The following is a 27,333-nucleotide window of genomic DNA, read 5'->3' on the forward strand; positions in this document are numbered from 1 at the left end:
CGTCCTCGCCCCATCTTTGTCGTCCCTCCTCCTGTGTTGTCCTTTATCCCGTAACTTTCCTTTCACATTCCTTCTTTTGACTTCTTCTAAATGTAGACAAAACAATTTTTCATTTTTTTCCAACCCTGCAGGTCCCTAACTTCAATAACGTGACGCTGCCACCCAGCGAGCAGGTGACCGCCCAGGAAATAGACAGCTACTTCCGACAGGAGCTCATCTACAAGAGGAATGAGAGGATGGGCAAGAGGGTCAAGGCTCTGCTGGAGGACCACCCCGATAAGAGCTTCTTCTTTGCCTTCGGAGCAGGTTGGTGTAAAACAATATACGTTAAGGGAATAAAACGAGGCAAATAAACATATCTCTGTGACTAAAATGTCAACATTTACATCTTTATTAGTCTTTACTCATGCGTCCGGTCATCACAGCACCTAATAAGCTTACTTTTATCCCCACTACAAAATGACTTAAATTCCTCTTTTTGTTGGGAGAGCCCTTCTGCAAAGGAGACGGAAAGCGTCTTAGTCTGAGCAGCTTAACAAACTCATGTAGAGAAAGAGAAAAGAAAAAGACGACCAAAGGAACCGGAGCCTGAAATCAAAGCTGATTGGAGAAGTGGTGCTCACAGATAAGACGTCTTTTTCTGATCTGGAAGATTGTGCAGCTCGTTTTAGATACAGAAGAGATACGACTAGAACATATATATCCATGTAATACCAAAAATAGACTGCATATCAACCGCAATCCCTCTATTTTCTTGTCGGGGAAAAATCCAACTAAATCCTGGGGGACTGGTTGTGGATAACCAGCCCTTCAGTGGCTCAGCAGATAAATCTATTGATCCACACAGCTGATGGTTTTAATCAGCTTTGGGACCAAATAAACCAGAGTTGTGTTGGAGGCTCAATAAAACATCTGTGTTATCAGTTCAGGACAGAGCAGAACCAGACGTGTGGCCTGCTGGAGCTTTAAAAAGGTCATTTTTAAAACTTTGAATTCCTCTGTAACCGACCTCATAAGTAGCAGCGATCTGATAAGAGACTTGAAACAGGACGGAAAAGCTGATAAGAGCAGAGGAAGATTAAAGTTGTCTCATTCGAGTGCAGAAGAGTCTGTGTGAGTCTGTGTGAGTCTGTGTGAGTCTGTGTGAGTGTGCATGTGTGTTCCTGCTGCTTGGTCGGGGGTGGTGTGGTGAAGTCAGACACACGTCTTTGTCCTGCAGGAGACTTGTTGGTTTGTTTGGCTCCTGGTTGTTCAGTTTAAACACTTTACACTTAATAAAGATGACAGAAGTAGTTAGTACGTTTTAAAATTATTGTAATATGTAGAAAAAAATACAGGTTTATGTTAAAATTCATGTTTTATTCAACAAGCTATCCCAGACCCAAAGATTATATAATTTTCAAACAAACAAATCCTCACGTTTAAGAAACTAAAACAACATATTTGATGTTTTAGCTTGAAAAATAACGGAAATTATAAAAATGGACACTGATAATTTACTGTTAATTCAATCAAATGTTTATAAAACAGTTTGAAACGCTCTCTACATTTTTTTTGAGCATATATCATCATTTTGTTCTACAAATTTCTTATCTGACCAAAACTGTGAATTGTGTCAATATAATATATTATTAGTTTTTGGAAATATTTCACAGCTTATACAAAATGTCTATTTATACATAACAAATCTATAGTTCATATTTCGGGCATTTTTTACTTTTAAGTCGTCTATGTGTCGATTTACTATCAGTGAACCACAAAAGTTCCCGACGTGTTCATAGTGAAGAGCAGACAAAACTTTGGAAAGAATCTGTATCCACTAACGTTGGATTTTCTTCATCTTCACACGGGATGTCCCGGCGGGAGAGAGAATCAAATCATCAGTTTCACACTCAGAGTTTCCTCATGACAACGTCGGCAGAAACCTTCTCGATTTCTTTGGTTAGTTTGAAGCTGAAAAGCAGCGAAACTCCGAGGGAGCGAGAGGCCGTCACAGTCTGCTGCTGCCTGAGCCGGCAGGAAACAGCTGAGGAAAAGCAGACACACACACACACAACGAACACACAAACACGCACACCGAACACACACACACACACACACACACACACACACACACACACACACACACACACACACTCATGCCCTAACAAGGAGTTCATTTCACTGTGTCTCCCTGAGGAGGTACCTTTACAAGGGCTCGGTCTAAAAAGGTGTGTTCCTCAGTGTGTGTGTGTGAGTGTGTGTGAGCTGGTGAGTGAAAGTGATACGGCCAATCAGCCCAGGAGCTCTAGTCTAAGACATACGGAGGGCAGGTTGGGTCGGCGTGTACAAGGAACGGGACGGGGCACATCGGGGTGCATGTGCAGACACACACACACACACACACACACACACATACACACACACACACACACACACACACACACACACACACACACACACACACACACTGCAGCCCCCAGGCCATACCGTAGACAGACCTGGGTAAAATGTGTCCTTAATTATCCCTGGAGGGGTCAAAGGACACACACACACACACACACACACAGATACTACAATGGCGTCCATTATGTCAGATACACAACTTCCCTGTTACAATTAGCCATCAGACCAGTCCCATCATATTTCTTTTATAAAGTCGTCTCGATAGATGAAACACACAGTAATCGTCTATTCTGCATTTTGTGTTGTGTTTTTTCTACTTGATAATTCATTTTATTGTCAATAACGCCAGAGACGTTTATTTTCACGGTACATTGTAACACTGCAGGATACATTTTGGTCCATCCAGCCAGGACTACAAATATAAATCTGATTTAGAGGAATGATTGTTGTGTGTGTTTTAAAAAAAAAAGCAACCACATATTTAACATATTTCCTTTCCTGAGTAATGATCCCATTAGCCTGCAGGGGTTGGCCGGCAGATTCCACACGGACCCAAGTGGAAAATTGTTGAGGTTACTCATTTTGCCTTCTCTAAGCTTTATTGCCACAACATGTTAACACAACAGTTTGTACATGATAATTTATTCCCTGTCAAAGTGCCGGGTGGGATGCTGATCGCACTTTGCCAAAGGAAACTCGACATATTCCAGAGTTTTCATCATGGTAGTGTTTGGATGTGTTGGTGGTTTAATGTTATTGGAAGACAAGTTTTAGTTTTTTGCCCGGAGTTTTGAAAGTATTAGCATTAAGTATAAGAAGTAGAATATGGCAACAACTTATAATTTGATTAAATAAATGCTATAAACATATTTGTCAAATAAATCAGTGATATAAATGAGCATTATTTATCTTTATTTTGAATTGCTTAAACTGTTCTTGAAAGTTGATCATTATATTTGTGCTGTTTTTCTTTTTTATCTGTATTTGGGATAGAAATATTTTCTTGAAGTTTTGGAGAAGGTTGTTTATTTCTCCTCAGAGACTCTTAACGATGCTCTAAGAACGCTGATGTCATGTTTCAAAGGAATTGATGGGTCAGTGGGCGGAGCTTTCATTCCGCTTCATCTCTTATCTCCTACTGAACCTGCTCCGTAGCACGTTAGCCGCTCAGCACGTAAGAAGTTACCATGGTGATTTACCTCTATACAAAGTGAACCAGCGTCTCCTGGTTCGTAGTTCAGGCGCCTGAACAATCTCCTGCTGCGATCTTCATATGTGAAAGAGAAACATCCACTCAGATACACACAGCCGTGCACGTATTCCCTCTGTGTCTTGTTTTGTTTATGAGTTTGAGGCCGTCATTGCATCAAGAGATGTATTTCTAAAATATATATTAGTTTGATACCCTGTTATCGGGCTGACTTAGAATCTCAAGACATCTATCCGGGTCAGGTTCCCAAGATATTTGTGACCGAGAGAGTTTGAGCCGATGCCAGAGCAGTAAACACATTATTCCGCAAAACCTTATTATGACTTTAATGTCATAATAACCTCCTACAGAAAAGTACTTTCTTACCAAATCCTGATGTATTGATTCTCTGGTTGTGTCTAAACTCATTAGAACAGGGGCCCGTGACCAGTTCTGCATTCCAGCTCCTTTTCGCTGCTGTTTTTAAATGTTTTTTTTTTTTCAAATGCAGTCTGGTGAGAGCGGTGGTCAGGAATTAAGGCAACAGTCAAACAAAGTGTAGTGGTCACTGGCTCGCAGCTTCAAACTCCACATTCAGCCCAGATGAACCCACACAGAACAGAGTCAGACATGAAGAGGAGATTCAGAGCGTGAGATAAGAGCTGCTTACGCACACACTCATGATGACCACCCAGTCCATTGTTGATATTATGGATTTATTGTGAGATGATTTACAAATTCCCCCAAAAAACATTTCTTATTATAACCGAATGCTGGATAGCCTCCAGCCTCCCTGCGCTAAATCAAACAGAAAAGAAAAGAGGTCAGTAGGGTAACAGAATCGTTGCTTGATCTCACATCTAAAGGGTTTTAGACTAAAAAGCCTCTGAGAGCAGTTCAGTTTCATTGATCTTTTATGTACCTGCTTATGTTGGTTAAGCAACATCACTCCATGATTTACATATCGGGCCGGAGAAATGACGTTCCTCTGGAAAACGTCTGGAAAACCGGGTCTGGACCGAGTCCAAGCAACAAAATATCTGAGTGCAAGTGTAGAGTTTGAGCACAAGCAGAGCGAATCTGAGCACAATCGGGCGATTTGAGTGCAAACGCAGGGTTTAAGCGAAAGCATTACAGAATCTGAACTTAAAATCAATAAGTGCTCTTGAACTGAAAGACCACCCTCTTGATCAAAGATAGGAAAAAAAAACACAGACACATTGAGCATACATTCTTTCAGTTTCTGTTTACAGCACATCGACACCGGCCCAGATTGTCAAAAGCTCTTGATTTATCATTGTTTTTTCAAGTCTATTGCAGCACAAGTACCTCATCGATATTTGTATTCTTTTCACTCGGACGTTTTACTTGGGTCCTCGCAGGAAAAGTTCCAGGAAATGTCGTTGTAGCAACTGACTGGGACATTTTCGTTCTCACATACAGGCCCTAGAGAAAAATGTCCAAAGTTCAGTGCATGTTCGATTTCCACCTCGGCCCCTTCCCTTCCTTCCCCTGCTCCGGGTATTACCGTATTGTCATGCCTCGCTATACTTTACTGCACTGTAAGTAAATACCTCCTCGAAATTTGTCGTCCCCCCCCCATCTGTTTGTCTGAAATACCACGGCCATCACTCAGACTAAATGATGATGTTGAAAAAGAGCCGTGCGCTCAGACGGGCATATGGAAGCCGTTACAGCTCTGCTCCATCGGTACAGTAACCGAACCCGAGTACAAGATCCCAGCCCGTGTTCCCTTTAGAATCTCTGTCATACCCTGGCACTTTGGACTTTAATAAAATGATGTGTTTACATATCGCTGAAGGCTGAGGGCTCCGTTTCTGCCGGCTCTTACAAATTCTTCTTCCCCCCCCCTCCCTTGGCTCAGCTTGAACGCGTCCATGTTTCAGTCCCAGACCCCCCCAACCCCTCCAGAGCTGCTTAGCACATCACGACTCCCCTCAACCTCTGCTCCAAAGCCACAAATTTAAATATTTGTGGCGACGTAATTGCCAGTGTGGTTGACGGGCTCTAACGGTTACTGTACGTCGACATGTTTGACTCTTTTCACAGACAATTAAGGTTTTACCGTTGGATCTGTTGCTGTTTGGTGCTGAGGAGAATTCCCTCGGTTTAGTGATCTGTGATGTGCGGCGGGTCGGCTGTACTAAACGGACGGCTCGGCCTCGTGAGCTACGGCTCGTGACAGAGCTCATAACTCACACGGAGCACCTTGACTTGTCGGTGTGCGGTTTGATCTCAGTACTGGATCGGGGGGGGGGAATAGTCACTTAATATGCGGTACTTACCGAGTCCACTGCAGTTTAGTAGTCGGAGCCGTGTGGTGACTGAGCCGGTAAATACTGAATTAGACTAAATGTGTGTTAGAGGTGGTTTTATGTGAAACCACAAAAATGATCTCGGTCCACACAAGCTGAAAGTTCACGTAAACAGGATGTTATCTGCTCTGCAGTTGGTTTCTTAGTCAAAGAAAATACTACGAATGAGAAACAACAATGAGGAAAGGTTAAATGAAGGTTTTCAAGAGAATATTGGTGACTGTGTTTTGGCCGATCCATAATACAACGTCACCCTGGAGTTTTCAAACTAAATTGGAGCCAGCGACGCTTCCACACTTCTCAGTTTTAGGATCTCAAAAACTCTGGAGTAATGAAGACAACAGTTAACATAGTAACTAAAACTAACACTTAGCGGTATGGATGTAACTTTAGTGTTTGACTTTATGTTATATGCAAATAAGAAGATCATTCTGTGTGTTGCTTAAATGTTTAAAAAATGTTTAAGAAAGTGATACAAATTCCTGGATTTGCTCCGTTGACCAGAATCCGAAATTGAAAGTTTTCTTTCTTGGCCAATGTCCCATCCTTCCACTAAGTTCCAAGAAAATCGGTTCAGTAGTTCTTTGCGTAATCCTGCTAACAGACAAACGGCAATGAAAACTTGGCGGCGGTAAGAACTGCAGAGCTGATTACGTTTATCGTCACAAAATATTGTATATGAAGGAACTCGAGCCGTGCAGCCAAACCCACAGAACTTTATTTTGAATTCCACTGCCGATCTCAAAGTCTCAACAGATTCCAAAGGAGCCGGTTCAGGAAAAAAAAAGACGCACACGTCATGTGCAATATTTCTACTGGATTAAATCTTGCAGCCACAGAAAAACCTGGAGTCTCTGCCCCAGTGTAAACATCACAGCTTCAATAAAGAGTTGGAACGAGCTCACCCAGAATATACACCCTCTGTGATGCTGTCAGACACTGTGGAATTAGAGAATTTAACCTTATTTCTCAGGAAACACAACATAGACGTCTTTTCTCAACCCTCGTGAACGCAGTATAAATTAGGTTTTAACTGCCCCTATGTGCCTAATATTTGAGTCTCAGAGCTATAGCGGGTTTACTGGATATTCCCACTCAAACTCTGTCCTAAATCCAGAGGCCAAACTTTACACATACCTGGCCCACATCCCTCCGCAGTGTGTTTTCACACCGAGCAGCTCTACATCACCGCGGCCGCTGCTCGGCTTCCTCAAATTTTTTTCCTTCTACCCCAGATGGTGTGAAAGTCCGAAACGTGGGGCTTTTTAACAGCGCCTCACCTTCATAAACAGCCAGTTTACAACTGTTTGGGGCCGTCGCTGACATGAGTACACACATGTCACGCAGCACCATTAAAGTCCAGACCAGACCTACCACACACTCGGTCAGGATTAGAGCAGGCAGGCGGGCTAACCGTCTGCCAAACCCAGATTAAGCTCTTGTATTTGGGTTTAAATAACACTTTTAAGATATAATTTGTTATTGAAATGTTCTATTTAAAAAAAATTACATCATTGAGGTTTAATTTCTACCACAAATCAGACTTCAACATGTCCAAAATGTTGTAGTTCAGGATTTATTAAGACAGCAGACATCAGAGGCGTCTGTCGAAAGAAGATGTTAGTTTGGACGCGATGGCGGAGAAAGCAGGAAGTTGTAGCACTTCAGTAAGATGGATGGGAGCTTTTGACCTGGTTAAGGATCTAGCAATAGCCAGCATGGATTTCTTTTAACCACGATTACGTTATTTTGGGCCTAAATTTATCAAATTCAATGTCAGATCAAGAAATAATGGAAATAGTCATGTGTGATAGTAAAGGAACCTACTGGCAAACACTGTTTGTTTGTGATTGCGTCACAAAATACTTTTGATTGGCCATTGCAAAAGGCAGACAATAAATAGTATCAAAAACTGGTTTGGTATTCATGCAAATCTTAACCTTGAAACTACATGAAATAAGAAAAATCCTTATCGCGGTTTTCAGGCAATAAAGAAAAAGAATCAGTAACATACCTGCTCAGTAAATTATCTGTATTGGTGTCTTATCAGTGACTTAAAAACTCGTTTATGCTGCTTTAACATCAATCTTTCAGCAGATGTCCGGTGCTGGTGACTGGACAGTGTTTCTGTCAGTGTCTCCGTGCTGCTTCCTCTTCATCTTCCTCCTCCTCAGAACCACCTGTGATCTTTCTTCCATATTTATAATCCTAAAAGCCCCAAAGAAGAAAAACTGGCCAAACATGAAAACACATTAAAGCAGTCGCATGTTAAGCTGTCAGGAGCATCTGCAACGTGTCATCGCCACAGCTCTGTCTCTTCTTAAATGAGAGGATAAACCTGTCAGCCACTCGGAGGAGCTAACCGGCTGCTGAGTGAAACGCACCTAAACGTATACATTTAGGAGCACTCATCAGGTCAGAGGCCTCGGCCCCGGCTCTCCCCAGACGCAGCTCACGCAGACCCACACTTCTTCTCTCGCGGTCACAGCAGCCAACGCTTGTCACAACAGCTTGTTGTGATTTATTGAAAGCGTTGAACTCCTCACCCCTGATCCCATTCAAAACCCCGACGTATTTCCTCATGCACCTGGAACGGACTCTTTTTTTTTTACGCTCCTGCCCAGGGGCTCAACTTTCATTTGGACCAGAAATACCTCACCCCTGTATGAAAGGGAAGAGGAAAATTATATCTTTACCCAGCGAGCAGCAGTGCATCTATTGATGATTTCTCAGCGGGAATTGTTATGAGGGAGCCGTCCCTTTTCATTTCAGAGGGGCTGAAACATGAAGGCGAAGCAAACGCGTTGCCTGCAGGCGATGGAGATGTGAAGGGACAGAGGAAAACATGACTTGTGTGATTTGTGGCTTCCACTCACTCCTCCTCTCTCTCACTGTGAGGTTATTGAATACGGTTTTGTTTAGCCGGAGCAGACGTTCTTCTGCTGCGCTGCATGAAAGAGCCTGTGTAGTTGGCCGCGTGCGAGCAGGGCAGGATTCTGTGATGCCACATAGTTTAGAGTTTTTATACTCAAATGAGCTTTATTTTATTTATTCATGCAGACCGTGTGATGTATATGGCGTTAGATTTATTTCTTTAGACTCGGGGTTGTCTGGTTTTTTTTTTTTTACACTGCAACTTCTTTTGTCAATTTAAAAAAATCTGTTGGCACCCAGAAGCTCTGCAGCGAATAAGAGATTGCGATCAGAAAAACAAGATTTTCTCTGTTTAGGATTCGGTTGGTGCAGATTCAAAAAATCCTCTGTGTTCTGTTGTGATGCAGAAGGATTTACAGGGAAGCGGGAGACTCTCTGGAAAACTAAGCTCCCTGGTTTTATCCATAACACACCACGGTTAACTTGGGAGGAAAGAATGATTCAGGCTGAAATGGGATTAACACATGTGTGATTGACAGAGAAAGAAAAAATATTGTGAATATAGCAACAAAAAGTGGAAACAAGGTGTTTGAGGGTGACGTAGGGAGAGAGAGCACCAGGCAAGACGGCCAAAAACCGAGTCTGTGATTACTACCAGGCTTCTATCCTATGGATCTGCTCTTCGTTACGATCTCGACCTGAGATGATACGCAGGCCCGGCTGGACATCGACAAGATCTCCTGCAGATTACTCAAAGTAAATGGGCACAAAATTGCACTCGGAGCCACATGTTGTTGATGGAGGAAAAAAAACATCAGAGGTAAAGATGTGGAATGCTTTTTTAAAAGGGGAGCAGGGACTTCCCTTCAGCCGGTTGGAGGGTTGGAGAGGAGCAGCAGGATGCAGGGTGTGTTTTCCGAGGAAGTGGCCTAGGAATAGGGTCCAGCAGGTATGGACGAGCAAAAAGCACAGATGTGCAGAACACTAAAAAACTAAGAAACGCTTGTTGACTCCTGGTGCCTGAACGAGCTGAATGATCGTAATCAGATCTTAAGTATAAAATGGCCGCTGATGCTGCCTGCTGGAAGCCAATCTCAATTTCCTGCTTCAGTTCAGGTTTTATCTTGAAATAATTCAAGATAATTTTTTTTGTGCTCTTTTCTTTAGAGCAGTGAGTTTACTGCAGCTGATCTCGCCCCACTGAACCAACAATTCAACCGACATTCATTCATCATTTCTTGTTTTTGCTTGTGGCCCCTTTTTATGAAAGCTTTTTTCTACTGTCAATCTATGAGTTGGGAACATTTCTACCAAATATTTTTCATTTTGGGCTAAAGGTTCAAATTCATTGAGTAGTTCTAAGGCCTATAAACAATATGGCATAAATATCAATTATTCAGACTCCTATATAAAAATAGAAGAAACACTGCTTTTCCACAACATTTGAACTGGGCGTGTTGATGTTACTGGTCATGTCAGCACTTGTGTGGTTTATACGGATAAACCAGCAGCCAACCTGAGGTCAGGTGAACAGGTATCTCTCCAGTGGAACTACTTTATTAAGTCTCATTTCACTTACTTTTATATTAAGAATTTCCTCTGAGGCCGGGGGTTCATGAGTAAAACGAGACGTCGCTCAGAGCTGGCAGCGCTGCCGGGTTTAGAACCGCTCGCTTTTACAGAATTCTCCAACTTTGATCACTTTTTCATACGACCACAGTGAATGAGCCGGTGTGTGTTCAAGCACCATAACTCCTTGGCAGAGCGAGAGAGCACCGGGAGTGTGGAGAGAGACTGTTGAAGCCTGACAGATGTAATCCTGAACACGGCTCCAAAGTGCTGCGTGCCACCGCAAATTTTCAGTGAGGGTTTGTTTAAAAAACAACCTCACACCACAGGCCTCTTACGAGCACTGCTTCTCCTTTATTCTCAGCATAAATTCAGAGCTCAAGTCTCCAGAAACCTCAGGCAGACACTTTCAGCAGCTTTCACACTAATGATAAACATGTGATACATGATTTATACTTTTTTTTTGTTAAAAGAGCCGGAGCGAGATTCAGTTATTTAAACGCAGGTATATCCGTCTTTTTAATTTTCACAAGGGCGATTTAAACCGTTGACTTGCAAATCGTACTCATCCTATCTTCTTTGAAAGCTAAACCTGTTATCCTTGTCCCATTCGCTAAAATACAACCTGTAATAAATTTGAATAACGTGCTTTTTAAGAGGTCATTAGTTCCAAACATTTATCTGGGGCGGTGACTCTGGTCCCAGAAACCTCTAGATGCTCCGACTCAGTAAATGAACCAAGATAAACAACAAGGTGTTACCGTACGTGTGAAGGTAACTGATGAGGTGAGAATGAAGACTCACAGTTCCTCTGCTTCACAGAGAACCACTGATCTTCTGATACAGAGTTTAAACAAGTTCACATTATGTTCACACTGAACCCTGAGTATGGATTTTTGAGAGCTGATATCCTGAGAGTGAAAATTAATATATATATAAATATACTAATAGAAAAATATTGGCAGCAATTCCTACATTTTTTTTAATCAAAACCTTGTGCAAATAAATGTAATATAAATATATTAAAATGTAATTTAGGATTAGTTTTTTTTAAAGTTTAATCATAAACTTTATTCAGAGTAACTAAATAAAAAGAAAGAATCCACATCATTTCCGTGTGGACGTGGATCAGGAGGCAGATCCAGGGATTGTTTTTCCACTTTCTTTAACAATGCAAGATCGGGCGTTTTATGAAATTTTTGTAATTTCTCAAAGAATGATTCATGGATCATGGTTTGATGTTCAGATCCAAATAAAAATCTGGATCAAGTGAGTTTAAGATCCAGGGACTGTTGGGCCTTGGCGGAGGTATGCCTCCTAGTTAACTCTGTAAATAAAAGCTACGCTGAAGCGTCTATGAAATGCTCATATCGACCGATACCGTCCGCCAACAGATAACTCAGTTGGCCTCTAGCTCAGACGTTTGCGTTTCCCAGACTCAGCTTCTTTGGTTAAACTCTATATACAAGACATTCAGAAAATAAAATGGTTGGAAAACCTCCATGCCAAACTGAGATACCACCCTAGGCAGCCTCGGCTCGGCTCCCGTTCCCGTGGAACAGACTTTACATGGGCACCACGTCAAGATGAAGTCTAAACACAGAAGTGTTTTACAACGAAGGCCTGACAGGAGAGGCTCTTATCCGCGGCTATCACCGTCTGGCATCTGATGACTTAACATTCCTGTGTTGTTTTGATGCCCTATCCCTCCGTCTCTGTTCCTGTTTTTCTTTCCACGTGAAATTTGCATCTGCTTGTCTCTGCTTCTCACTCGTTCTTCCCCCCCACGTCTCGTCCTCAGCAGCCTGCGTCTCCGTAGGACAAAGTGATCGGTATCAGTTTTACCGTAAAGCAACAAGCCTTGTGTTTGAACGTTGCCTCTCCCTGTGCCTGAGAGGAATGAGAGATGTTTTGGTGCCGGTTTGGGGTGTTGGCATTCTTTGGCCTGTTTGGTGGAGAGGACGTGTATTCCTGCCTGCGGCCTGTTGTGTTTCTGTGTCTTTTCAGATTCACGCAGCCTCATCACAGATGTCTCGTATCACAGCTTTCCATCACTGGTATCTCAATCAAAAAAATCATATCTGGAGGGAGTTTTGATTTAAAATCGTGCAGGAACATTTGTTTGGACCACGGAAACAGAATCGGATGATAAAAGAAAGAAATTTTTTAACTTCTGAACTTGCTGAATTCTCAAATGGGCTCAACCTGATGTTTTACAGACACGTCACTGGGGGGCCCGGGGGGGAAGCTCTGGAAAATGTCAGGAGTGGCTGACCCTCCAGAAAATGTCGAGACTTCAGTGCAGAAAGCAGCTTTCAGATCTCAGCTTCCGTCTTTTCAAGGGGTTGCCATTAACAACGATTTGTCATGTGAAGTGTATGATATCTTACTCTTCATCACATGGATTCAAAAACCACTAGTCAAATCTCTTTGTCTATTTTGGCGATTGCCTGTATCTTAAAAAATAAAAGAAGGAATAAAACTACTTCTGAACAAATTTCAAAAGAACCTGTAATTTACAACACACTTAATATTTGGGCAACCGTGTGCTCCCAGTCATCCGGGCTTTACTGTGAAAGATGTGCATAAAAATGCAGCTTTGAAAACTTCCACGGCGTTTTGAAGGAAACTGTGAGCTCACCTTCAGAGAGCGGGCGCCTGGTCCCGTCGGCCATTAACGACCGAGCGGTGGAAGCACTAAAACAACCTGTGGAGGTTTGGTTTGGCTCGGCCGGAGGTTTAATCCTCAAACTGGACCTGTCTGCTTCTGCGTCATTCTCTCTGCGTGTGTGTGTGTGTTTTTACATCCTCCCAGTATCCAGCCTAAGTGGGATAAATCACATGTAATTTTTAAAGTCTTCCATTTCTTTTCATGGCAAATAGTACAGAAGAGGGGGGTGGATTGGAGGTAAAATTCAATACGCTGTTGGTTTTAGACGAGTTTCAGCCAATGACGGGTTTGGATTTGTTTGTGTATATATGTGCAGACTAATTCAACAAAAAGACTTCTCAGTCCTGGCTGCTCGCCCCCCCACCCCATGTGCTCTGACTGTGTATGAAGAGTTTCCTTATCCTGCAGGGACCGGGGATCAAAAAATGACAACATGCAGTTTGAAAGTAACTTCATACTAAATTGATTCCAGGCAAAAACATTTCATTTTTTGAAAGTGTTTTCTTTTTCCCCTTCCAGTGGTAAAGAACCTCGGTGCCTTCCTGGATGAATATTATATTAACATTAAGAGACTCTTAGCTCTCAACACCACAAGTCGGCCACATTACACAAAGTATGAACGTTTTGCTTGAGAAAACACTGCTGCTTTCTAGTAATTGAATTGTGGTGGAGATTTCTTTTTATAAACACTCAGTGCTTCTGTGACTCGTTCCCATCTTGTCGCCTTCCTACATTTTTCAGGCGCATTAGCGGGATTGCGATGTCGGCCTCTTTTGGTTCGTCCACCACAGAGTTCGGTTCACGTATCCGCGGCGCCCGGAGTTTGAATCCTAACGAAACTCGCGTGATCCCCTGACTTTTCCACCAGTGCTATGGGGTTCATGGTTTTGAGTGAAGTTTCTTGAAAGCTTATTGGATGGATTTCAATAAAATGTGGTGCAGACGAAAGTATGGGTACATGACTCAAGCCCGGCCTGCTGGGTCCTGTTGGGTCCCGACGGGCCGGTCCAGCTTCGGACACAAGTTTTGAGATTAAATTTCTGTCCCATTGGCTTGACTATCTACTTGATATGATCCTGCATGTGTCTGTGATCAAGGAAAACAAGGGATAACATGTGTCAGAGTCAAAGAAACACAAAGTTAATGCAGCTCATGTTAACCCCGTCGGGCTTGGTTAGTTTTATCTCTGGTTCAGACAGAAAAATGCACTTAGCCGCACTCGAGTTCAGATATTCATGGTCCCTGTTGGATGAACCTTTATAACTTTGGTGCTGCTTTCATCTTCAATCATTATTCAACAAGGGAATTTAATTTATAAAGACACATTTCGTACAAAGAAGCAGATTGAAGGTGATTTGCAGGGACGTTTAAAGAGATCAATTCAATGTCAAAATTGGTTAAAGAAGTAAAATTGAATAGATTAAAAAGAGCAGAATAAAAGAGGTGAAATGATGTTAAAGAAATAAAAATGATATATCAGAACAATTTTAATCATACAAATAAAGTTGACATACATATGTAGAGTGAAATGAAATAGACTAAAATTAGCTAATATGTTATCAAACCAAGATATGACCTCATGTCTCCATACAAGCAAAACTACTGGGACAAGCTTGTGTTTCCTAAAACGAATCTAACAACCCTCAAATAAATGTGTCAATTTAAATGTATCTTTCCTAAGATGACGAGAGAATAATGATGTGGAAATACAGTCTACTCATTGTCATCTATCTTGACACCATCTAATCATATTGTCTCTGCTGAAACCTTTTCCAACAGCGTCCGCTTCTCGTCAGACAAATTGTGTCCGACTGAGGTTTCAGTTTAATACGCTGAGGAGCTGACGATCTGTCATAAAAACGCTGTGATCCAACCAGGGATAAGAAGAAGTGCTGTGTCAGCAGAGCGTGTCTCCAGACGCTTTGTGTGTGTGCTGGCATTGTTTGAAAAACACCAGGAGGATCTTTTCTGTCAGTGGATAACCAATAATTTTCCTGTTAGTTGTCTCATGACTGTCACTTCTATGGACAGCTGCGTCTCCTTCCCAGTGGAAGACGATGAGGTTTTTCCGAGTTTAGAGTTTGGCTGGTTAGTGCGTCTGACGTGCTGGGAAACGTCAAGAAGATGGAAATCGAGGCTATTATTGAGTTTTGACAATAGTTCAAACGGCTTAACTCTGTCCTTGCATTAAATCTCCTCCGCCGCCGTTTGTGCTGCAAAGATTGATGCCTTGAAAACCACGGCAGTGTCAAGTGGCGACACGCGAGTAAAGAGCAATAAAACTTGGCCCAAAGGTTTCGCGGTTTTTCGACATCTGTGACATCACCAAACCAAAACCCAGCGTAGTAAAAGATTCCAGAATGCACCGGACACCTGATCTCCATCTCCTTCAGTACCGGGCTTCACTCAGCTCTCGGCGGCGGTGATTACGAGCTGCCGGGCCGCGCTCACTATAGCGGGAAGCGTGTGTACATAAACAGCTAGGAAGGGCTATATTGGGGCAGAATGGCCTCAGCGCTGCCCGTAGCGTTTGTTTATCCAACGTGCTGTAATGTTATGAGAACTGCTGCTCGGGCCCTGGTTACAAGTTGTAATGTAAATATTGATGTGCATGGAAAAGGAATGCTATTTAAGGCTTACCATATGGTCTAATAATTCGAGCGCTGATTGACGAGAGTGGACGTCGTTTTCAGTTTCTTGTTTTGTTTTCTTCCGTCTGAGCGCAGGTGTGTCAAGGTTTTGTGAAAAATCAAGACGGATAGAACTCCAGGGTCGGTTATAGGAAACGTTCATGTTTCATTCATTTTCGTTACAATTTGCAACTTGAAAGAAAAGAATATGTTCCTTATATGCTGACTCAAGGCGAAGCAGCCACAGGAGTCGATTTACAACACAAAGTTTTTTATGTTATTTCCAGAGTAAGGAAACATTTGTATGAAATATACATTTTCTTCTACCTCCGCCTTGTAGATGATGTTTTCCCCACTGTCCATTTGTTTTATTGTTAGCAAGATTATGCAAAAAACAACTGGTGTAATTAAGGATTCAATACGGGTGATGGAGGAACTTAAACAATGTTAATACAGATTTGAATTTTCACTTTCTTGAAAATGCAGAGAAAGGGCGTTTTTCTAAATTTTCACTGAACTTTAACAGAGGAATCATTCAAGGAGCTTGATTTAAAAAAAGCTCCCATGTTTAGGGGACTAATATATTTATGAGTGTGTGTGTGTGTAGATCCAGATAAAAGATCTTATGAATTTAAATGTGGTTTCATAAGGGAAGTGTAAACGCGTTTCGCAGGAAACACTATTTTTCAGAAGACTGTAGGAAGGCTTAAAATTTGTGTTTTGTTGTGTTCCTGTATTTTATTCATCATAAGTCATTGTTATGGACTCAAACTGTCACATCACAGAAGTACAGCAACTTTGTACATTTTTATAACCATGACATGAGCCAATCTGTGCCCCTGCGTCTCTGAGCGCTGCTGCATGTGAGCAGTGGGCTGTGAATGAGAGCTTTCACTTCTGTCCCCCGGCTCTTTATCTGCACCATCTCTCCTCTCCCAGAGCTGCTGGGAGCACACACACTGCACATATTGTGCATCGGTTTACAGGTTGTGGCCCATTTAATAGATTTAAAATGTATGAAATTGGCCTGAATAAATAATCGGAGGAAATATATGTCAGATGTCACAGGTGCCACTGCAGACGTGTGGTTCTGAAACTGGGCTGCATGAATGAATACTGCTGCTTTTTATATGCCACGATGAAAGTGTCACATTTTGGACCCAACGGGTGGAAAACTATGAAACCTAGCGATCCAAACAATTACTTACTGAAGCGAAGAAGCAGAGACGGGTGAAAGTCTTCCCAGGATTTCAAATAATGAGGTAGAAATGGCTTTTTAGAATAAATATTTGCAGCTGTTAACAGGGAAACGTTTTTATCTTTATTTTCCCTGAGACAACCAATAACCACAAAAGCTGATTGGGATTGTGTGAGTCAACAGCGGAAACATCTGTTCAGGAGAGCGGTATAACGTACCAGCACTTTTTTATAGTTATCACATGTGCTTTGTTTTGAAGGGGAAACGTGGAAGTGTTTAAGTTGTACAGTAATTCTGGAAGTGGTTGATGAGTCACTGTGAGTCCCCCAGCTCTGGAAATGACCTCAGAGGCGACTGTGATGCAACCAGAGGAGCTTCGAGACACAAATAGAACACAGATTATTTTAAATTAGCAAACACTTCCATCATCAATCAAGTGATATTTAAGATTCACTGCATCACACACGAAACCCAGACCTTCTAATACATCGTTTTCTGTTCCTGTACTTCATTCCTCTTTCCTATCAGATATGTCTGATTTCAGTTTTTTGCCTCGGCAGGTTTGAGGTTTTTTAAAACACGCTCCCGATAAAGTAGAATTCTGCCCATAAAATGCTTTTTAGTGTAGAGTCATTTTTGTTGAAGTCTTCCTTCTTATTTTTTAAACAAAAAATTTAAAAGAAAAACAACATTTTAAAAACGTTGCAGGAAGCTAAAAGGCTGTATTTTGAAAACAGTGGAGCATGAGTCTCTTTTTAAGGAGGAATATGTGACAAAAAGCTCCACGAAAAGTGAAGCCAAAGCCCCTTGATTGCCCCCTGGTGGTTTCCCCCGTCTATTCCATGTCACTGACTGGTGATTGGGTCAGCGCGTGTATCCGTGGGGGTTCGATACTGCCCCCCCGTCCCTCCATTTGCTGCTGCTCAGACTCCAAACGTCCAAGATGGCAGCGTTCCAATACGCAATATTTTAGTTTCATTTCTGCACAGTGAGAGGAAATGGAAATATGTCGTCCACTTTTATAAACAGATACTTCACTTTTAAGTGTTTATATTTATAAATCTCTTAAGCTAGTGTTTGCATCTTAAGTTTTTTTGTGCTGTGCCATAAGATTTAAATATCTTTATCAATCACAAACATATCTACACAACGTTTGTCTAACTTTTCAGACACAAACTCAAAAGAAGCCTTTGGAGACATGACAGGATTGATGGTTTACCTCCTATTAGAAAATAGCATATATATATATACGTGTGTGTGTGTGTGCGTTTGCGTCCATGTGCGCACATCCCTTTGAAGTCCCGATGTCCGCCCCCCCCCTCTGTGGCCCTGCATTGTGCCGAACAGCTCCATTTGTCCCACCTTAATCCCCTGACGTAAACTCACATAAATCACGCTGAGTTGTTTCTAAACGTGAGCAGGCTGGAGAACTCCGTCTCGCTCTGGTTTACGACCCCCCCACAGAGAGTTCGAGGGCTGCCGGCTATTCATTCAGCTGACGACTCGTATTGATAATGATTACGGCTTCGAATGAAAATAAATGCACGGAGCTTTTCGAGTGCACAGTTGGGTCATTCTCTCACGGGAACTCGTAGATGATTTAGGGAAGTTTGGTAAAGACACCTGAATTGGGAATAACTAAAAACAAGGTTTAAAGTACATATACAGGTGGTCAGTCCAACAAAAAATGTTGAGGATTTTTGTACTTCTGTGATGATGAATTCACTTTCACACTCACAAAGAAGATTCATTTAACAGTGTCTGTACTTTCCTGTGGTAGTCCCGTGGTTTGAGTCCCGGAGATGGGCGAAGCGTCCTACTCATCTCGGCCAGCCTGTCTCTATCGGTGGCTCTGGGCCAGATTAAAGTGCCGGGGCTCATTGTTTACCCTCCTCGGCGGTGCCACGGCTGAGCAGGTCCCAACAATGGGCCCCTGCTCCCCTTTGTCGGGCTGAGGGGAAGAATGGAGACCTCTTGACATGGCAACCTGAAGCCTCAATGCCCCCACTTCACCTAGATGACAGGGTCAGAGCAGGGGAGAGAGGAAGAGGGAGCCCAGGGGAAGTCGGAGATAAGGAGCACAGGGAGAAAATGGAAGGGGAAGAAAGGAGGTATGATATGAAAGGGGGGGGGGTGAATGGAGATTTATCGGGAGGAGAGATGAAGAGAGATGACGACGGGATTTTAGAAAAGCACAAATGATGAAACTGTGATGTCTGTGTGGATTAGTTGGACCATTACAGACATTATCTTATTCTCTTTGTTGCCAAAACCTGGATAAAGAGATTGAAAATACTCTAATGCCTCTTTATTAATGAGTTAATGCCATAAAGTGATGAGCTTAGCTTAGCAACACAAATATATGCTGGAACTTTACCTCTGGACAGTTAGCGTGGCGAATGCTAAGATACCATGAGAAAGTAAAAAACTGAAAAACCAGGGTTTCAAACTAGAGCCGGACCAACATGGATATCGGGGGCCGTTGCAGATACCGATATTAGAGAGTCCAACATTTCGTGTTTATATTTATTGGATAATAATAACAAAAGTAACTTTATTTTTATAGCACCTGTGGACTTTTATTTCAAAATCCTGCTTCGTTTTTAAGAACTTCTTCGTCTTAAAGAACTCCACCATATATGTATATATTTTTTTCTTTGTAGTTTCTTATGACCCCGCTGAGGTTAATGTCTTGTTTCCATCGTCTCGCTGTAAAACTAATCATTAGCATTCAAAAGTGGAGGTCACCACTTCTCCCTTTTTTTTTGCTTGCAGGTCACTTTCTCGGCAACAATACAGTCATTGATGTGCTGCGTCGCCAGGGATACGAGGTGGAGCACACCCCCGCTGGGCAGCCCATAAACAGGTAGGTTTACTGCTCACACACACACACACACACACACACACACACACACACACACACACACACACACACTATTGATGCAGTGGATTCTCTGATTGATTTTGGACAAATATGGTGCAAATTGAACTAATCCCTTAATATATTTGATCGTCCAATTTGACAAAATTGCCCCAATTTATTCTTCTAGAATCAAAAGTCAGTTTTGTAATAATTTCACTGAACTCCTTCCAAGCGGAGTTAAACTGCCAAATATCCCCTAAATGCTTCGTATTATATGTTCGCTCAAATCTGCCAAGGTAAAGGACACAGTAATGACAGGAAATGATAAATAGCATTTAAGTACAAACCCAGATGTGACACCGACTGACCAGTCAGAGTCTGAGAATCGCACAGACGTGCCGAGCTCGGTAAAATTCAAAGATTCAAAGCGACGGAGGGAAAAGTGAGCGTTTTGTTCAGGATGTTTTCTCTTCCAGAAAGTTTTTAAGAAGCGGTTTGAGATTATTTGGTTTTGAAGGAAACATTAGAGACATGAGGAGAGGAGAAACTGAGAAATAAAAGAGATGACTGATAGAGAACAAGGCAAAACAAATATTAGGTTGCACGGAAAGGGCCGTTGCACGTTCCGATTTCCTCTGAAAATCTCGAAAGCCCATATTTTATCACTTAAACGGGTGTAAGGTTCCACGTCCTGGCCACATTCTACACAGCGACCGCCTGCCTCTCGGCCCTGACAGGAATATATATTTCTCTTCGGACTGGATTTCAAATGGGAAATCGTTCCCCGAGTAAGAGCGACTCTTTTTCGCCGGCCTGTGTTTGTTCTCAGACCCGAAACAGATGTTAACGTCCTGCGTCAGCCCTTGTGAGAAATGTGTTGCCTCCAATAAATCAAAAGATCTGCACCGGGTCGTTATCCGCTGAGTGATTCTCCCTTTTTCGTGGGCGCTCACTCTCCCTAAACGCTCCCTAAACATTTGTCTCTTTTTGAAGTTTGACAGAGTTTTAGTAATTTACCCACTTGGTTGACACTGTGGGGACTGGGTTCATTATCGTGTGTCTTTACTGGCAGAGCCACTAATCTGCTGGGGAGGCTGGTGATCACACAGGCAAGAAAATAAAGAATAAAATAAAAATAAACAAATCAAAAAGAACAACGGCAAATAATTTCATTATTTGCCGTTGCCAATTCCATTTCATTTTTGTGATTTGTGGCAGATGTTGATTTGTGGTTGTGTTGTTCCCATTTGTGGTTGTGATTTGCACTTCAGGGCCACCGTAGTAAACAGCCAGGCTCAGGCCACTGGTTATATTCATGTGTCCATAGAGTATTTCAGCTGAGTTCAGGCCTCTCACACTTACCGGACATACATCAACTATTATTTTCTACTATTTCCAACACTACAGTACCAGGTTCAGCTCTTCTAGCGATCTCTTGTTTTGGATCTTTTTTTCTGCTTCCACAACAACACCTTCATCGACCTCTCACATTCACGTCTTCAGCTGTTTCCACTGAATAGATGGCACCAGAGATAAGTCACTGATGAGGAGCTGTTGAAAAGCCCAAGCCGAGCAGGACTCCTACCTCCTGCTGTGAAGCATGTAGTGCAGTCTACCATGGCACACAGTGTGGGTGGCTATCTCGCTGCAGATCTGTGTTCTCGTTGTGTGTGTGAGTCAATGAACGACTGAGGGAATCGACTCTCACACACAAACCCAGTGATTGATGCGGGATGATGAGTCCAACACAAAAGTCTATACAAGCATATCTGAATTCAGTGTTTTCTGTGGAGGTGAAGAATCAAGTAAACCTCATCTGACAATGGGGGAAGCCAATTTTGAAAATACATTTGAATTCTCGGCACTGAAAGACCTTAATGTGCCTTTAAACTAAACTATAAAAATTTTTTTTAGCTTAATATAAGAAAAAAACATAACTTTTAGTATTTTTACAAAAAGTTCAGAATAAGACAATTGATCCTCATGGTTGAGCTGACGTCAAGGATTTATATAATTTTTTTTTTTTTTGAGACATTCCATTGGCTGGACAAACTTAAGTGTGTTAGGGTTAGAGGTGAGAAGGAGCCTTAGTTTTTATTTGACATTTTTTTTTTGTATCATTAAAGGGTGTGTGTGTGCATGGGGCGTTTGTTAAGAATAGTTACTGACCTCATCAGTGACGACCAGCAGCTCATCAGAAAGATTAGTTTTTCTCTAGTTCTTGACCTTTCATTTATCTTCCAGAAAATCTCAGACATGTTCTCAATTAAACTGAATATTGGTTCCCGGAACATCCACAGAATCCGGTTCTCACAGCAAGAATTCTTCCTCTTCCTTTCCTCTCCTCTCCTCTGGTCTCCTTCCTTTTCCTTTCCTTTCCTTTTCCTCTCCTCTCCTTTAGAATTGCTTGCATCTGTACCTCCTTTGTCAGTAGCACCTCCACCCTCAGCAGGTCAAATTTCCAAAACACCCAAAAGGAAATGAATAGTTTTAGAATGAAATACTGTCCGACTGTAGACTTTCAAAGATTGTAGATTGCTCCTTTGTGTTGAACTGTTCAAGGCTCCGAGAGTCACCAACATAAAACCCTGTTGCTCTTTTGTCAACAAGAGAAAGGTCATTTAGCTTGTGCAGCTAAGGTTAAGGCACTATATGGAAAAAATGCTCTTACATTTTAAATCCATAGTCTGTGCTTAACTAACTTGTGACAAAAAGCATCTTCCACATCTTTATTTTAAAAATGTGTCTCAACTTCCTGTGATTTGTGTTTTCCAGGCGATCGTCATCAGGACCAGATTCCGAGGACCAGTACGACGAGTCCCCTCTCCTGGAGCCTTTCCTGCACGAGCTCCCCAACAAAGAGGAGGACCAGGGGCGCACCCTGGAGGACGACCTGTTACCCCACATGCTCCTGCCGGCCGACAGCCTGGAGCTGCTGGAGAAAGCGGAGAGGAAAATGATGAAGAAGAAGAGGAGGAACAAGCAGAAGAAGCAGCGGCACCGGCACTTCAACGACCTCTGGGTTCGCATCGAGGAGAGGTAAGAGAGCACTCAGCCGGGGGTCACGTTTCCCCCCCGTGCATCTGTCACCACTTCTCTCGGGCTTTAGCCACGACAAAGGCATCAGGAGGAATGTAGAAAAGGTGAGACAAAAGACCAGAGGTGGAGACAATAGGAAAGAAAGAGTTTGAGGGTAATTGCTCAGACGAGAAGGACAGAGAGGATGTGAGAGGAGAGGGAGGAAATTGGAATATGTTACGCAGGCTGGTCCTTAGAATATGGTGCCGCAGGCTTAAACAGCCAACGTATCACATCACCACACTCTTCATGGAGTCTGCACAAACTCCAGCACACACACACACACACACACACACACGCACGCACACACACACACACACACACACACACACTCCAGCATACACACACACACACACGCACACACACACACGCACACACACGCACACACACACACACACACACACACACACACACACACACACACACGCACACACACACGCACACACACACGCACACACACACGCACACACCCTGTCGTGTGGAGTCCAAACTACTTTCTAGCTGGTATAAATGTCCTGATGTGAAAATAGCAGCCTGGGAATTCCTACTAAGTATCCGGTTTGGGTCTCCCAGTAGCTCCAGGCAGGGACTAACCAGACAACAAAACAAGCTCACCTTTCAGACAAAGAGGAGACCCCCGCGCAAGGTGTGGTCGGCCATGTTGAAACTTCTCCCAGGGCTCTTGTAGGGATGAAATTTTGTGTTTCCATTGATATGATATTGCACTTAGACAGGAAGCAAAAAGGTTAAATTTATCAATTTCCTACACCCATAGGCAAGAGGTTTAATTTACCGAAGGGCCATTAATACATCCCAAGTTTGCAGTTCACCCAACTCACATCTTTTAGCTGTGGGACAGAATCAGAGAGCCTGAAGGAAACCCGTGCAAAAAGAGAAGCAACTGCCAAAAGGTCCAAACAAGGAGACAAAACAATCCTTCACTGACTAATCACTGTGAATGTATAAGCTAAAGAAACTTCAGCTCACTTAAGGTCAAACCTTCTTTTATCAAAAGCCGTTTTCAGACATGATCTCTGTCAAAAGTCCACGAAATTAGGTTGAGGCACTATCTGGAGTTTTCCTTTTCACATAAGAAAAACGCAGCGTTCACAACAGTACAATGTCTGTGATATTTGGGTGAGGGGCCGGCGTCTGAGTCGAGCCTGGAGGAGAAGCACCAGGACATTTCATCTGAAGTGGACATCAATTGTTTTAGCTCTTATCGCCAAATGCTCTCAAATATTGTCCGAAGTGACGTCTCTCAGCAAGTTCCTGAGATATTTTTTATTCTTTTTGTTTTCCATCCATATTCCTGCATGGCCTCACTTGGACACTTCACTCGGCGGCTGGCAGGAAATGTTTTGGAAAACGTCCAGAGCGACTGACTGTGACTTTTTGCGTTTCCACATGCAGCCCCTCTGGAAAACCTGAGGTCTGGACTTCAGTGAATGTCTGAAAGCAGCTTTATTGACTTTCGAGGGAAACTGGATTAAGAGCACATTCATCAGCCTGAAAGTCAAAGTGGCTGTCTTAACTCTAAAGATCTATCTGGACAGAATCAGAAACTTGTATGACATATTTCCCAATATGTATTTTCCCCAAACTGCAAAGTAACCCCCGACGGAAAATGAGATGTTGCTTCGTAATTAAGGATGAATTAAAGTTAAATCTGTAAGTCTGAGTTTTTTTTTTCCCTTCTGAAAGAGCTTGAGTCAGCTAATCCTCTCCTTGTATTTAATTAGTGCTGAACACAGCATGTTTACTATGGTTGATATTAACATTACACAGATGGAGTGGTGTAATTCCAGCTCAGTATTTGAAATTCGAGGTTCGTCTGAAAATGCCATAACATCCCAAGAGGCTTTGTTTGATTTCCTTTTCTTCTGTCTCTTATCTTTCTTTCTTTCTTTACACACATACTTAAAATAGCCTGAGATGCCTTTTTACAGCAGATTGACTTTGGCAGCATGAACGCTCAGCGGTTAGCTCTGTCATCTTGTACTAACCAGCTCCAGGGTTTGACGCTCTGCACTTCATTCTCGGAGGAGCCGTCATGTTTTTGAGGGATTCCTCTGGTTCCTCTGGTTCCTGTGGTTTCCTCCCACAGTCCAAAGACCTGCAGGTCAGGTGATATGGAAACAGAATAACAGAGTTAACAGAATTCATGAGAACACATTTAATAATCAGTCTAACAAGATGGAGCAAGAATGACAGAAACCATCTTTAACATATACTTTGACTTTAAATGTTGTCCCATCTGTTAACATGGAGGAGGCGGGGTTTATGACCTTTACTGCAGCGAGCCACCAGGGAGTGATCCTTAGATTTGGCTTCACTTGTGGCGCTGTCATGTCATCCATCTTTATATGCAGTCTACGACACAGAAGTCTGGTGTTGCAGCCTTTTTTTAAATGATCGTTTAGTCGACATTTAATGTGGTAATTCATATTTACAGTGATAGAGTAACAGGTTGGGTTCTAATCATTATGAATATTATTAATTGCAGCCAATCAGCAGGTACGGTTGTGTATAATTGCCCCAGTGAAGGACTTTGCCCTCGAGCACAGAGTGATTTCTTACCGCTGTATGAACTTGCATATTCCTCCGTACAGTACGGACGACTCCAAACTGGAAGGAAAATCCCGTGTAGCGTCTGTTCTCCGCGGGAACAGAGGAGGTTTGTGAGCACTTGTGTACATTATGTCTGCAGAAATGATTTCCCTCTGCGTGGAGAGAGGCTGCGTTTGAGCGACGGAGGAAACAGACTGTTTGTGTACACGCTGCAAAGTGTACGCGGTGCACGTCTTTGTATATTTGAATGTCTGAGAAGGTGGCCGAGTGAGAAACCGGGCGAGGGAGTCCGGAGAACAGAAGCGGCCACAGTGCCACAGCGCTCTGTTGTGTTTGATGCTCGTCCACGGAGTGATGGGCCGCACCTGGTTTCCCTCAGCCGCTCCAGACCCTGGAAGCTAAATAAACTCAAAAAATCAACCTCAGGCTTTCCCTGAATATTTAAACTTTCTCTCCCCGCTTAATTTTTTTCATTGCACATGATTTCACATACCTCTGTAAACTTTTCCAACTTCTCGAGTGTTGGAAATATTCAAATTCGAGCTCATTTGTCCACAGTGATCCCTCTAAAGCCGTTTTCAGACGTGAACTCGGGAGGATGTCTGCCGAATTGGGTCCGGACTTTTTCTCCAGAGTTTGCATAGTTGGAGATTCTCAGACGCTTCAATAGCAACACAGAAATCTCTGGAATGTTCAAGTTTTTCATTTTTGGTTTTTAGACCCCGGCTCTTATCACCAAAATCTCTCCTGATATTTACGTTGATGTTGGTATTTCTATTCTTTTTGCGTTTTTTTTTTTGCGACTGTCGCTTGTAAGAAACGTCATTAACACGCCCACTTTCTCACAGTGATGTTCTCCTGTGTTCTCACATCGGCTCCTTTGGACATTCTGCAGACTTTGTACAAGGCTCTTAATTGGACTTTTGCGTTCTCCTGTTCAGCCCCTCCGGAGAATGTCCATTGTTCAGTGCACGTCTGAAAGCATCTTAAGCATCATCTCATTTATCTTCAGTCAGGATGTAAAGACTGAGACATGATTTAGGGTTTGAGGCAGAATTTCAATTTTCTAGACGATGCTGCTTGTAAAAATATGTTCACTGATAAAACCTAATCCAAGAAAAGGAGGAAACCCTGTCTGAAGTTACTTTTCTTTGATATTGAATATGGCGATGGTGTGTCAAACTGCTGCTGCAGCCCTCTGGTATCTGGAGATCCTGACTTCAGGAGCTGTTTGTTTGTTCTGGTCTCGTCCCAGTCTCAGCAACACAAACACTGCGGACTTGGCATCAAACAGGAGAGCAGAAAAGATTTAATTGCCGGACTTGAAAGTAGAGATAAAGAAAGAAACTGAAACGGAATTTGAACAAAAAAAATCAGAACGATCAGACAGAATGTGTAATATGAAGAGGAAAGGAAAAATAAAGAAAGTAAAAACAGGCAGACTGTTGGTTTGTAGCCACGAGCTGATCAATGGGTTGCACACCCGGGGGTTTTGCTCAAGTCTCCCCTGGTGGGTCGATGCTGCTGCAGTGGATTCCTCTGTTGGGAAATTTTCCTTTTTTAGCTTTCATCATCATCATCATCATCAATATTTCCATTGTTTACCTCCTGCAGTCGGCATGTTTTCTCAGGCAGTTGGGGACGATGTGGAAAAGCAGAGAGGCGTTAACTTTCCCTTTCAAACTCCAAGAGGAGAACAGCAGTGCAGAGAAGCTGCTGCAGGTTTAGAAAAGGGATGGAAATTAAATTGGAAGTTAAAACATCTCACTTAATCAAACTTTGGTGTTTGACTGTTTGCTACTAAATTACAAATTAGAAGTACTAATAGTATAGTGGATTCTTCCACCAAGGCCCAACAGGCCCCTTAAATTAAATCAAACACCAATTTACATATTAGCTGGTTTCAGACGTTCACTGAACTTCACAGATCCTCCGTATTTTCTCCTGATTCATGAATATATCCTGGCAA

The 27,333-nt window shown here is 42.6% G+C and overlaps 1 protein-coding gene across 1 annotated transcript in view; it reads left to right on the top strand.

The window, feature by feature from the left end:
* Nucleotides 1–27,333, top strand: part of trabd2a (TraB domain containing 2A) — a 54,061-nt gene that overhangs the window by 26,431 nt on the left and 297 nt on the right. The window contains exons 4-6 of the mRNA XM_061080429.1: nt 132–306; nt 19,628–19,718; nt 22,491–22,754. Of these exons, the coding sequence (XP_060936412.1) occupies nt 132–306; nt 19,628–19,718; nt 22,491–22,754 (530 nt within the window). The remainder of the gene's footprint in view (nt 1–131; nt 307–19,627; nt 19,719–22,490; nt 22,755–27,333) is intronic.

Source organism: Limanda limanda, chromosome 1 (assembly GCF_963576545.1).
Source record: "Limanda limanda chromosome 1, fLimLim1.1, whole genome shotgun sequence".
Classification (NCBI taxonomy): Eukaryota; Metazoa; Chordata; class Actinopteri; order Pleuronectiformes; family Pleuronectidae; genus Limanda; species Limanda limanda.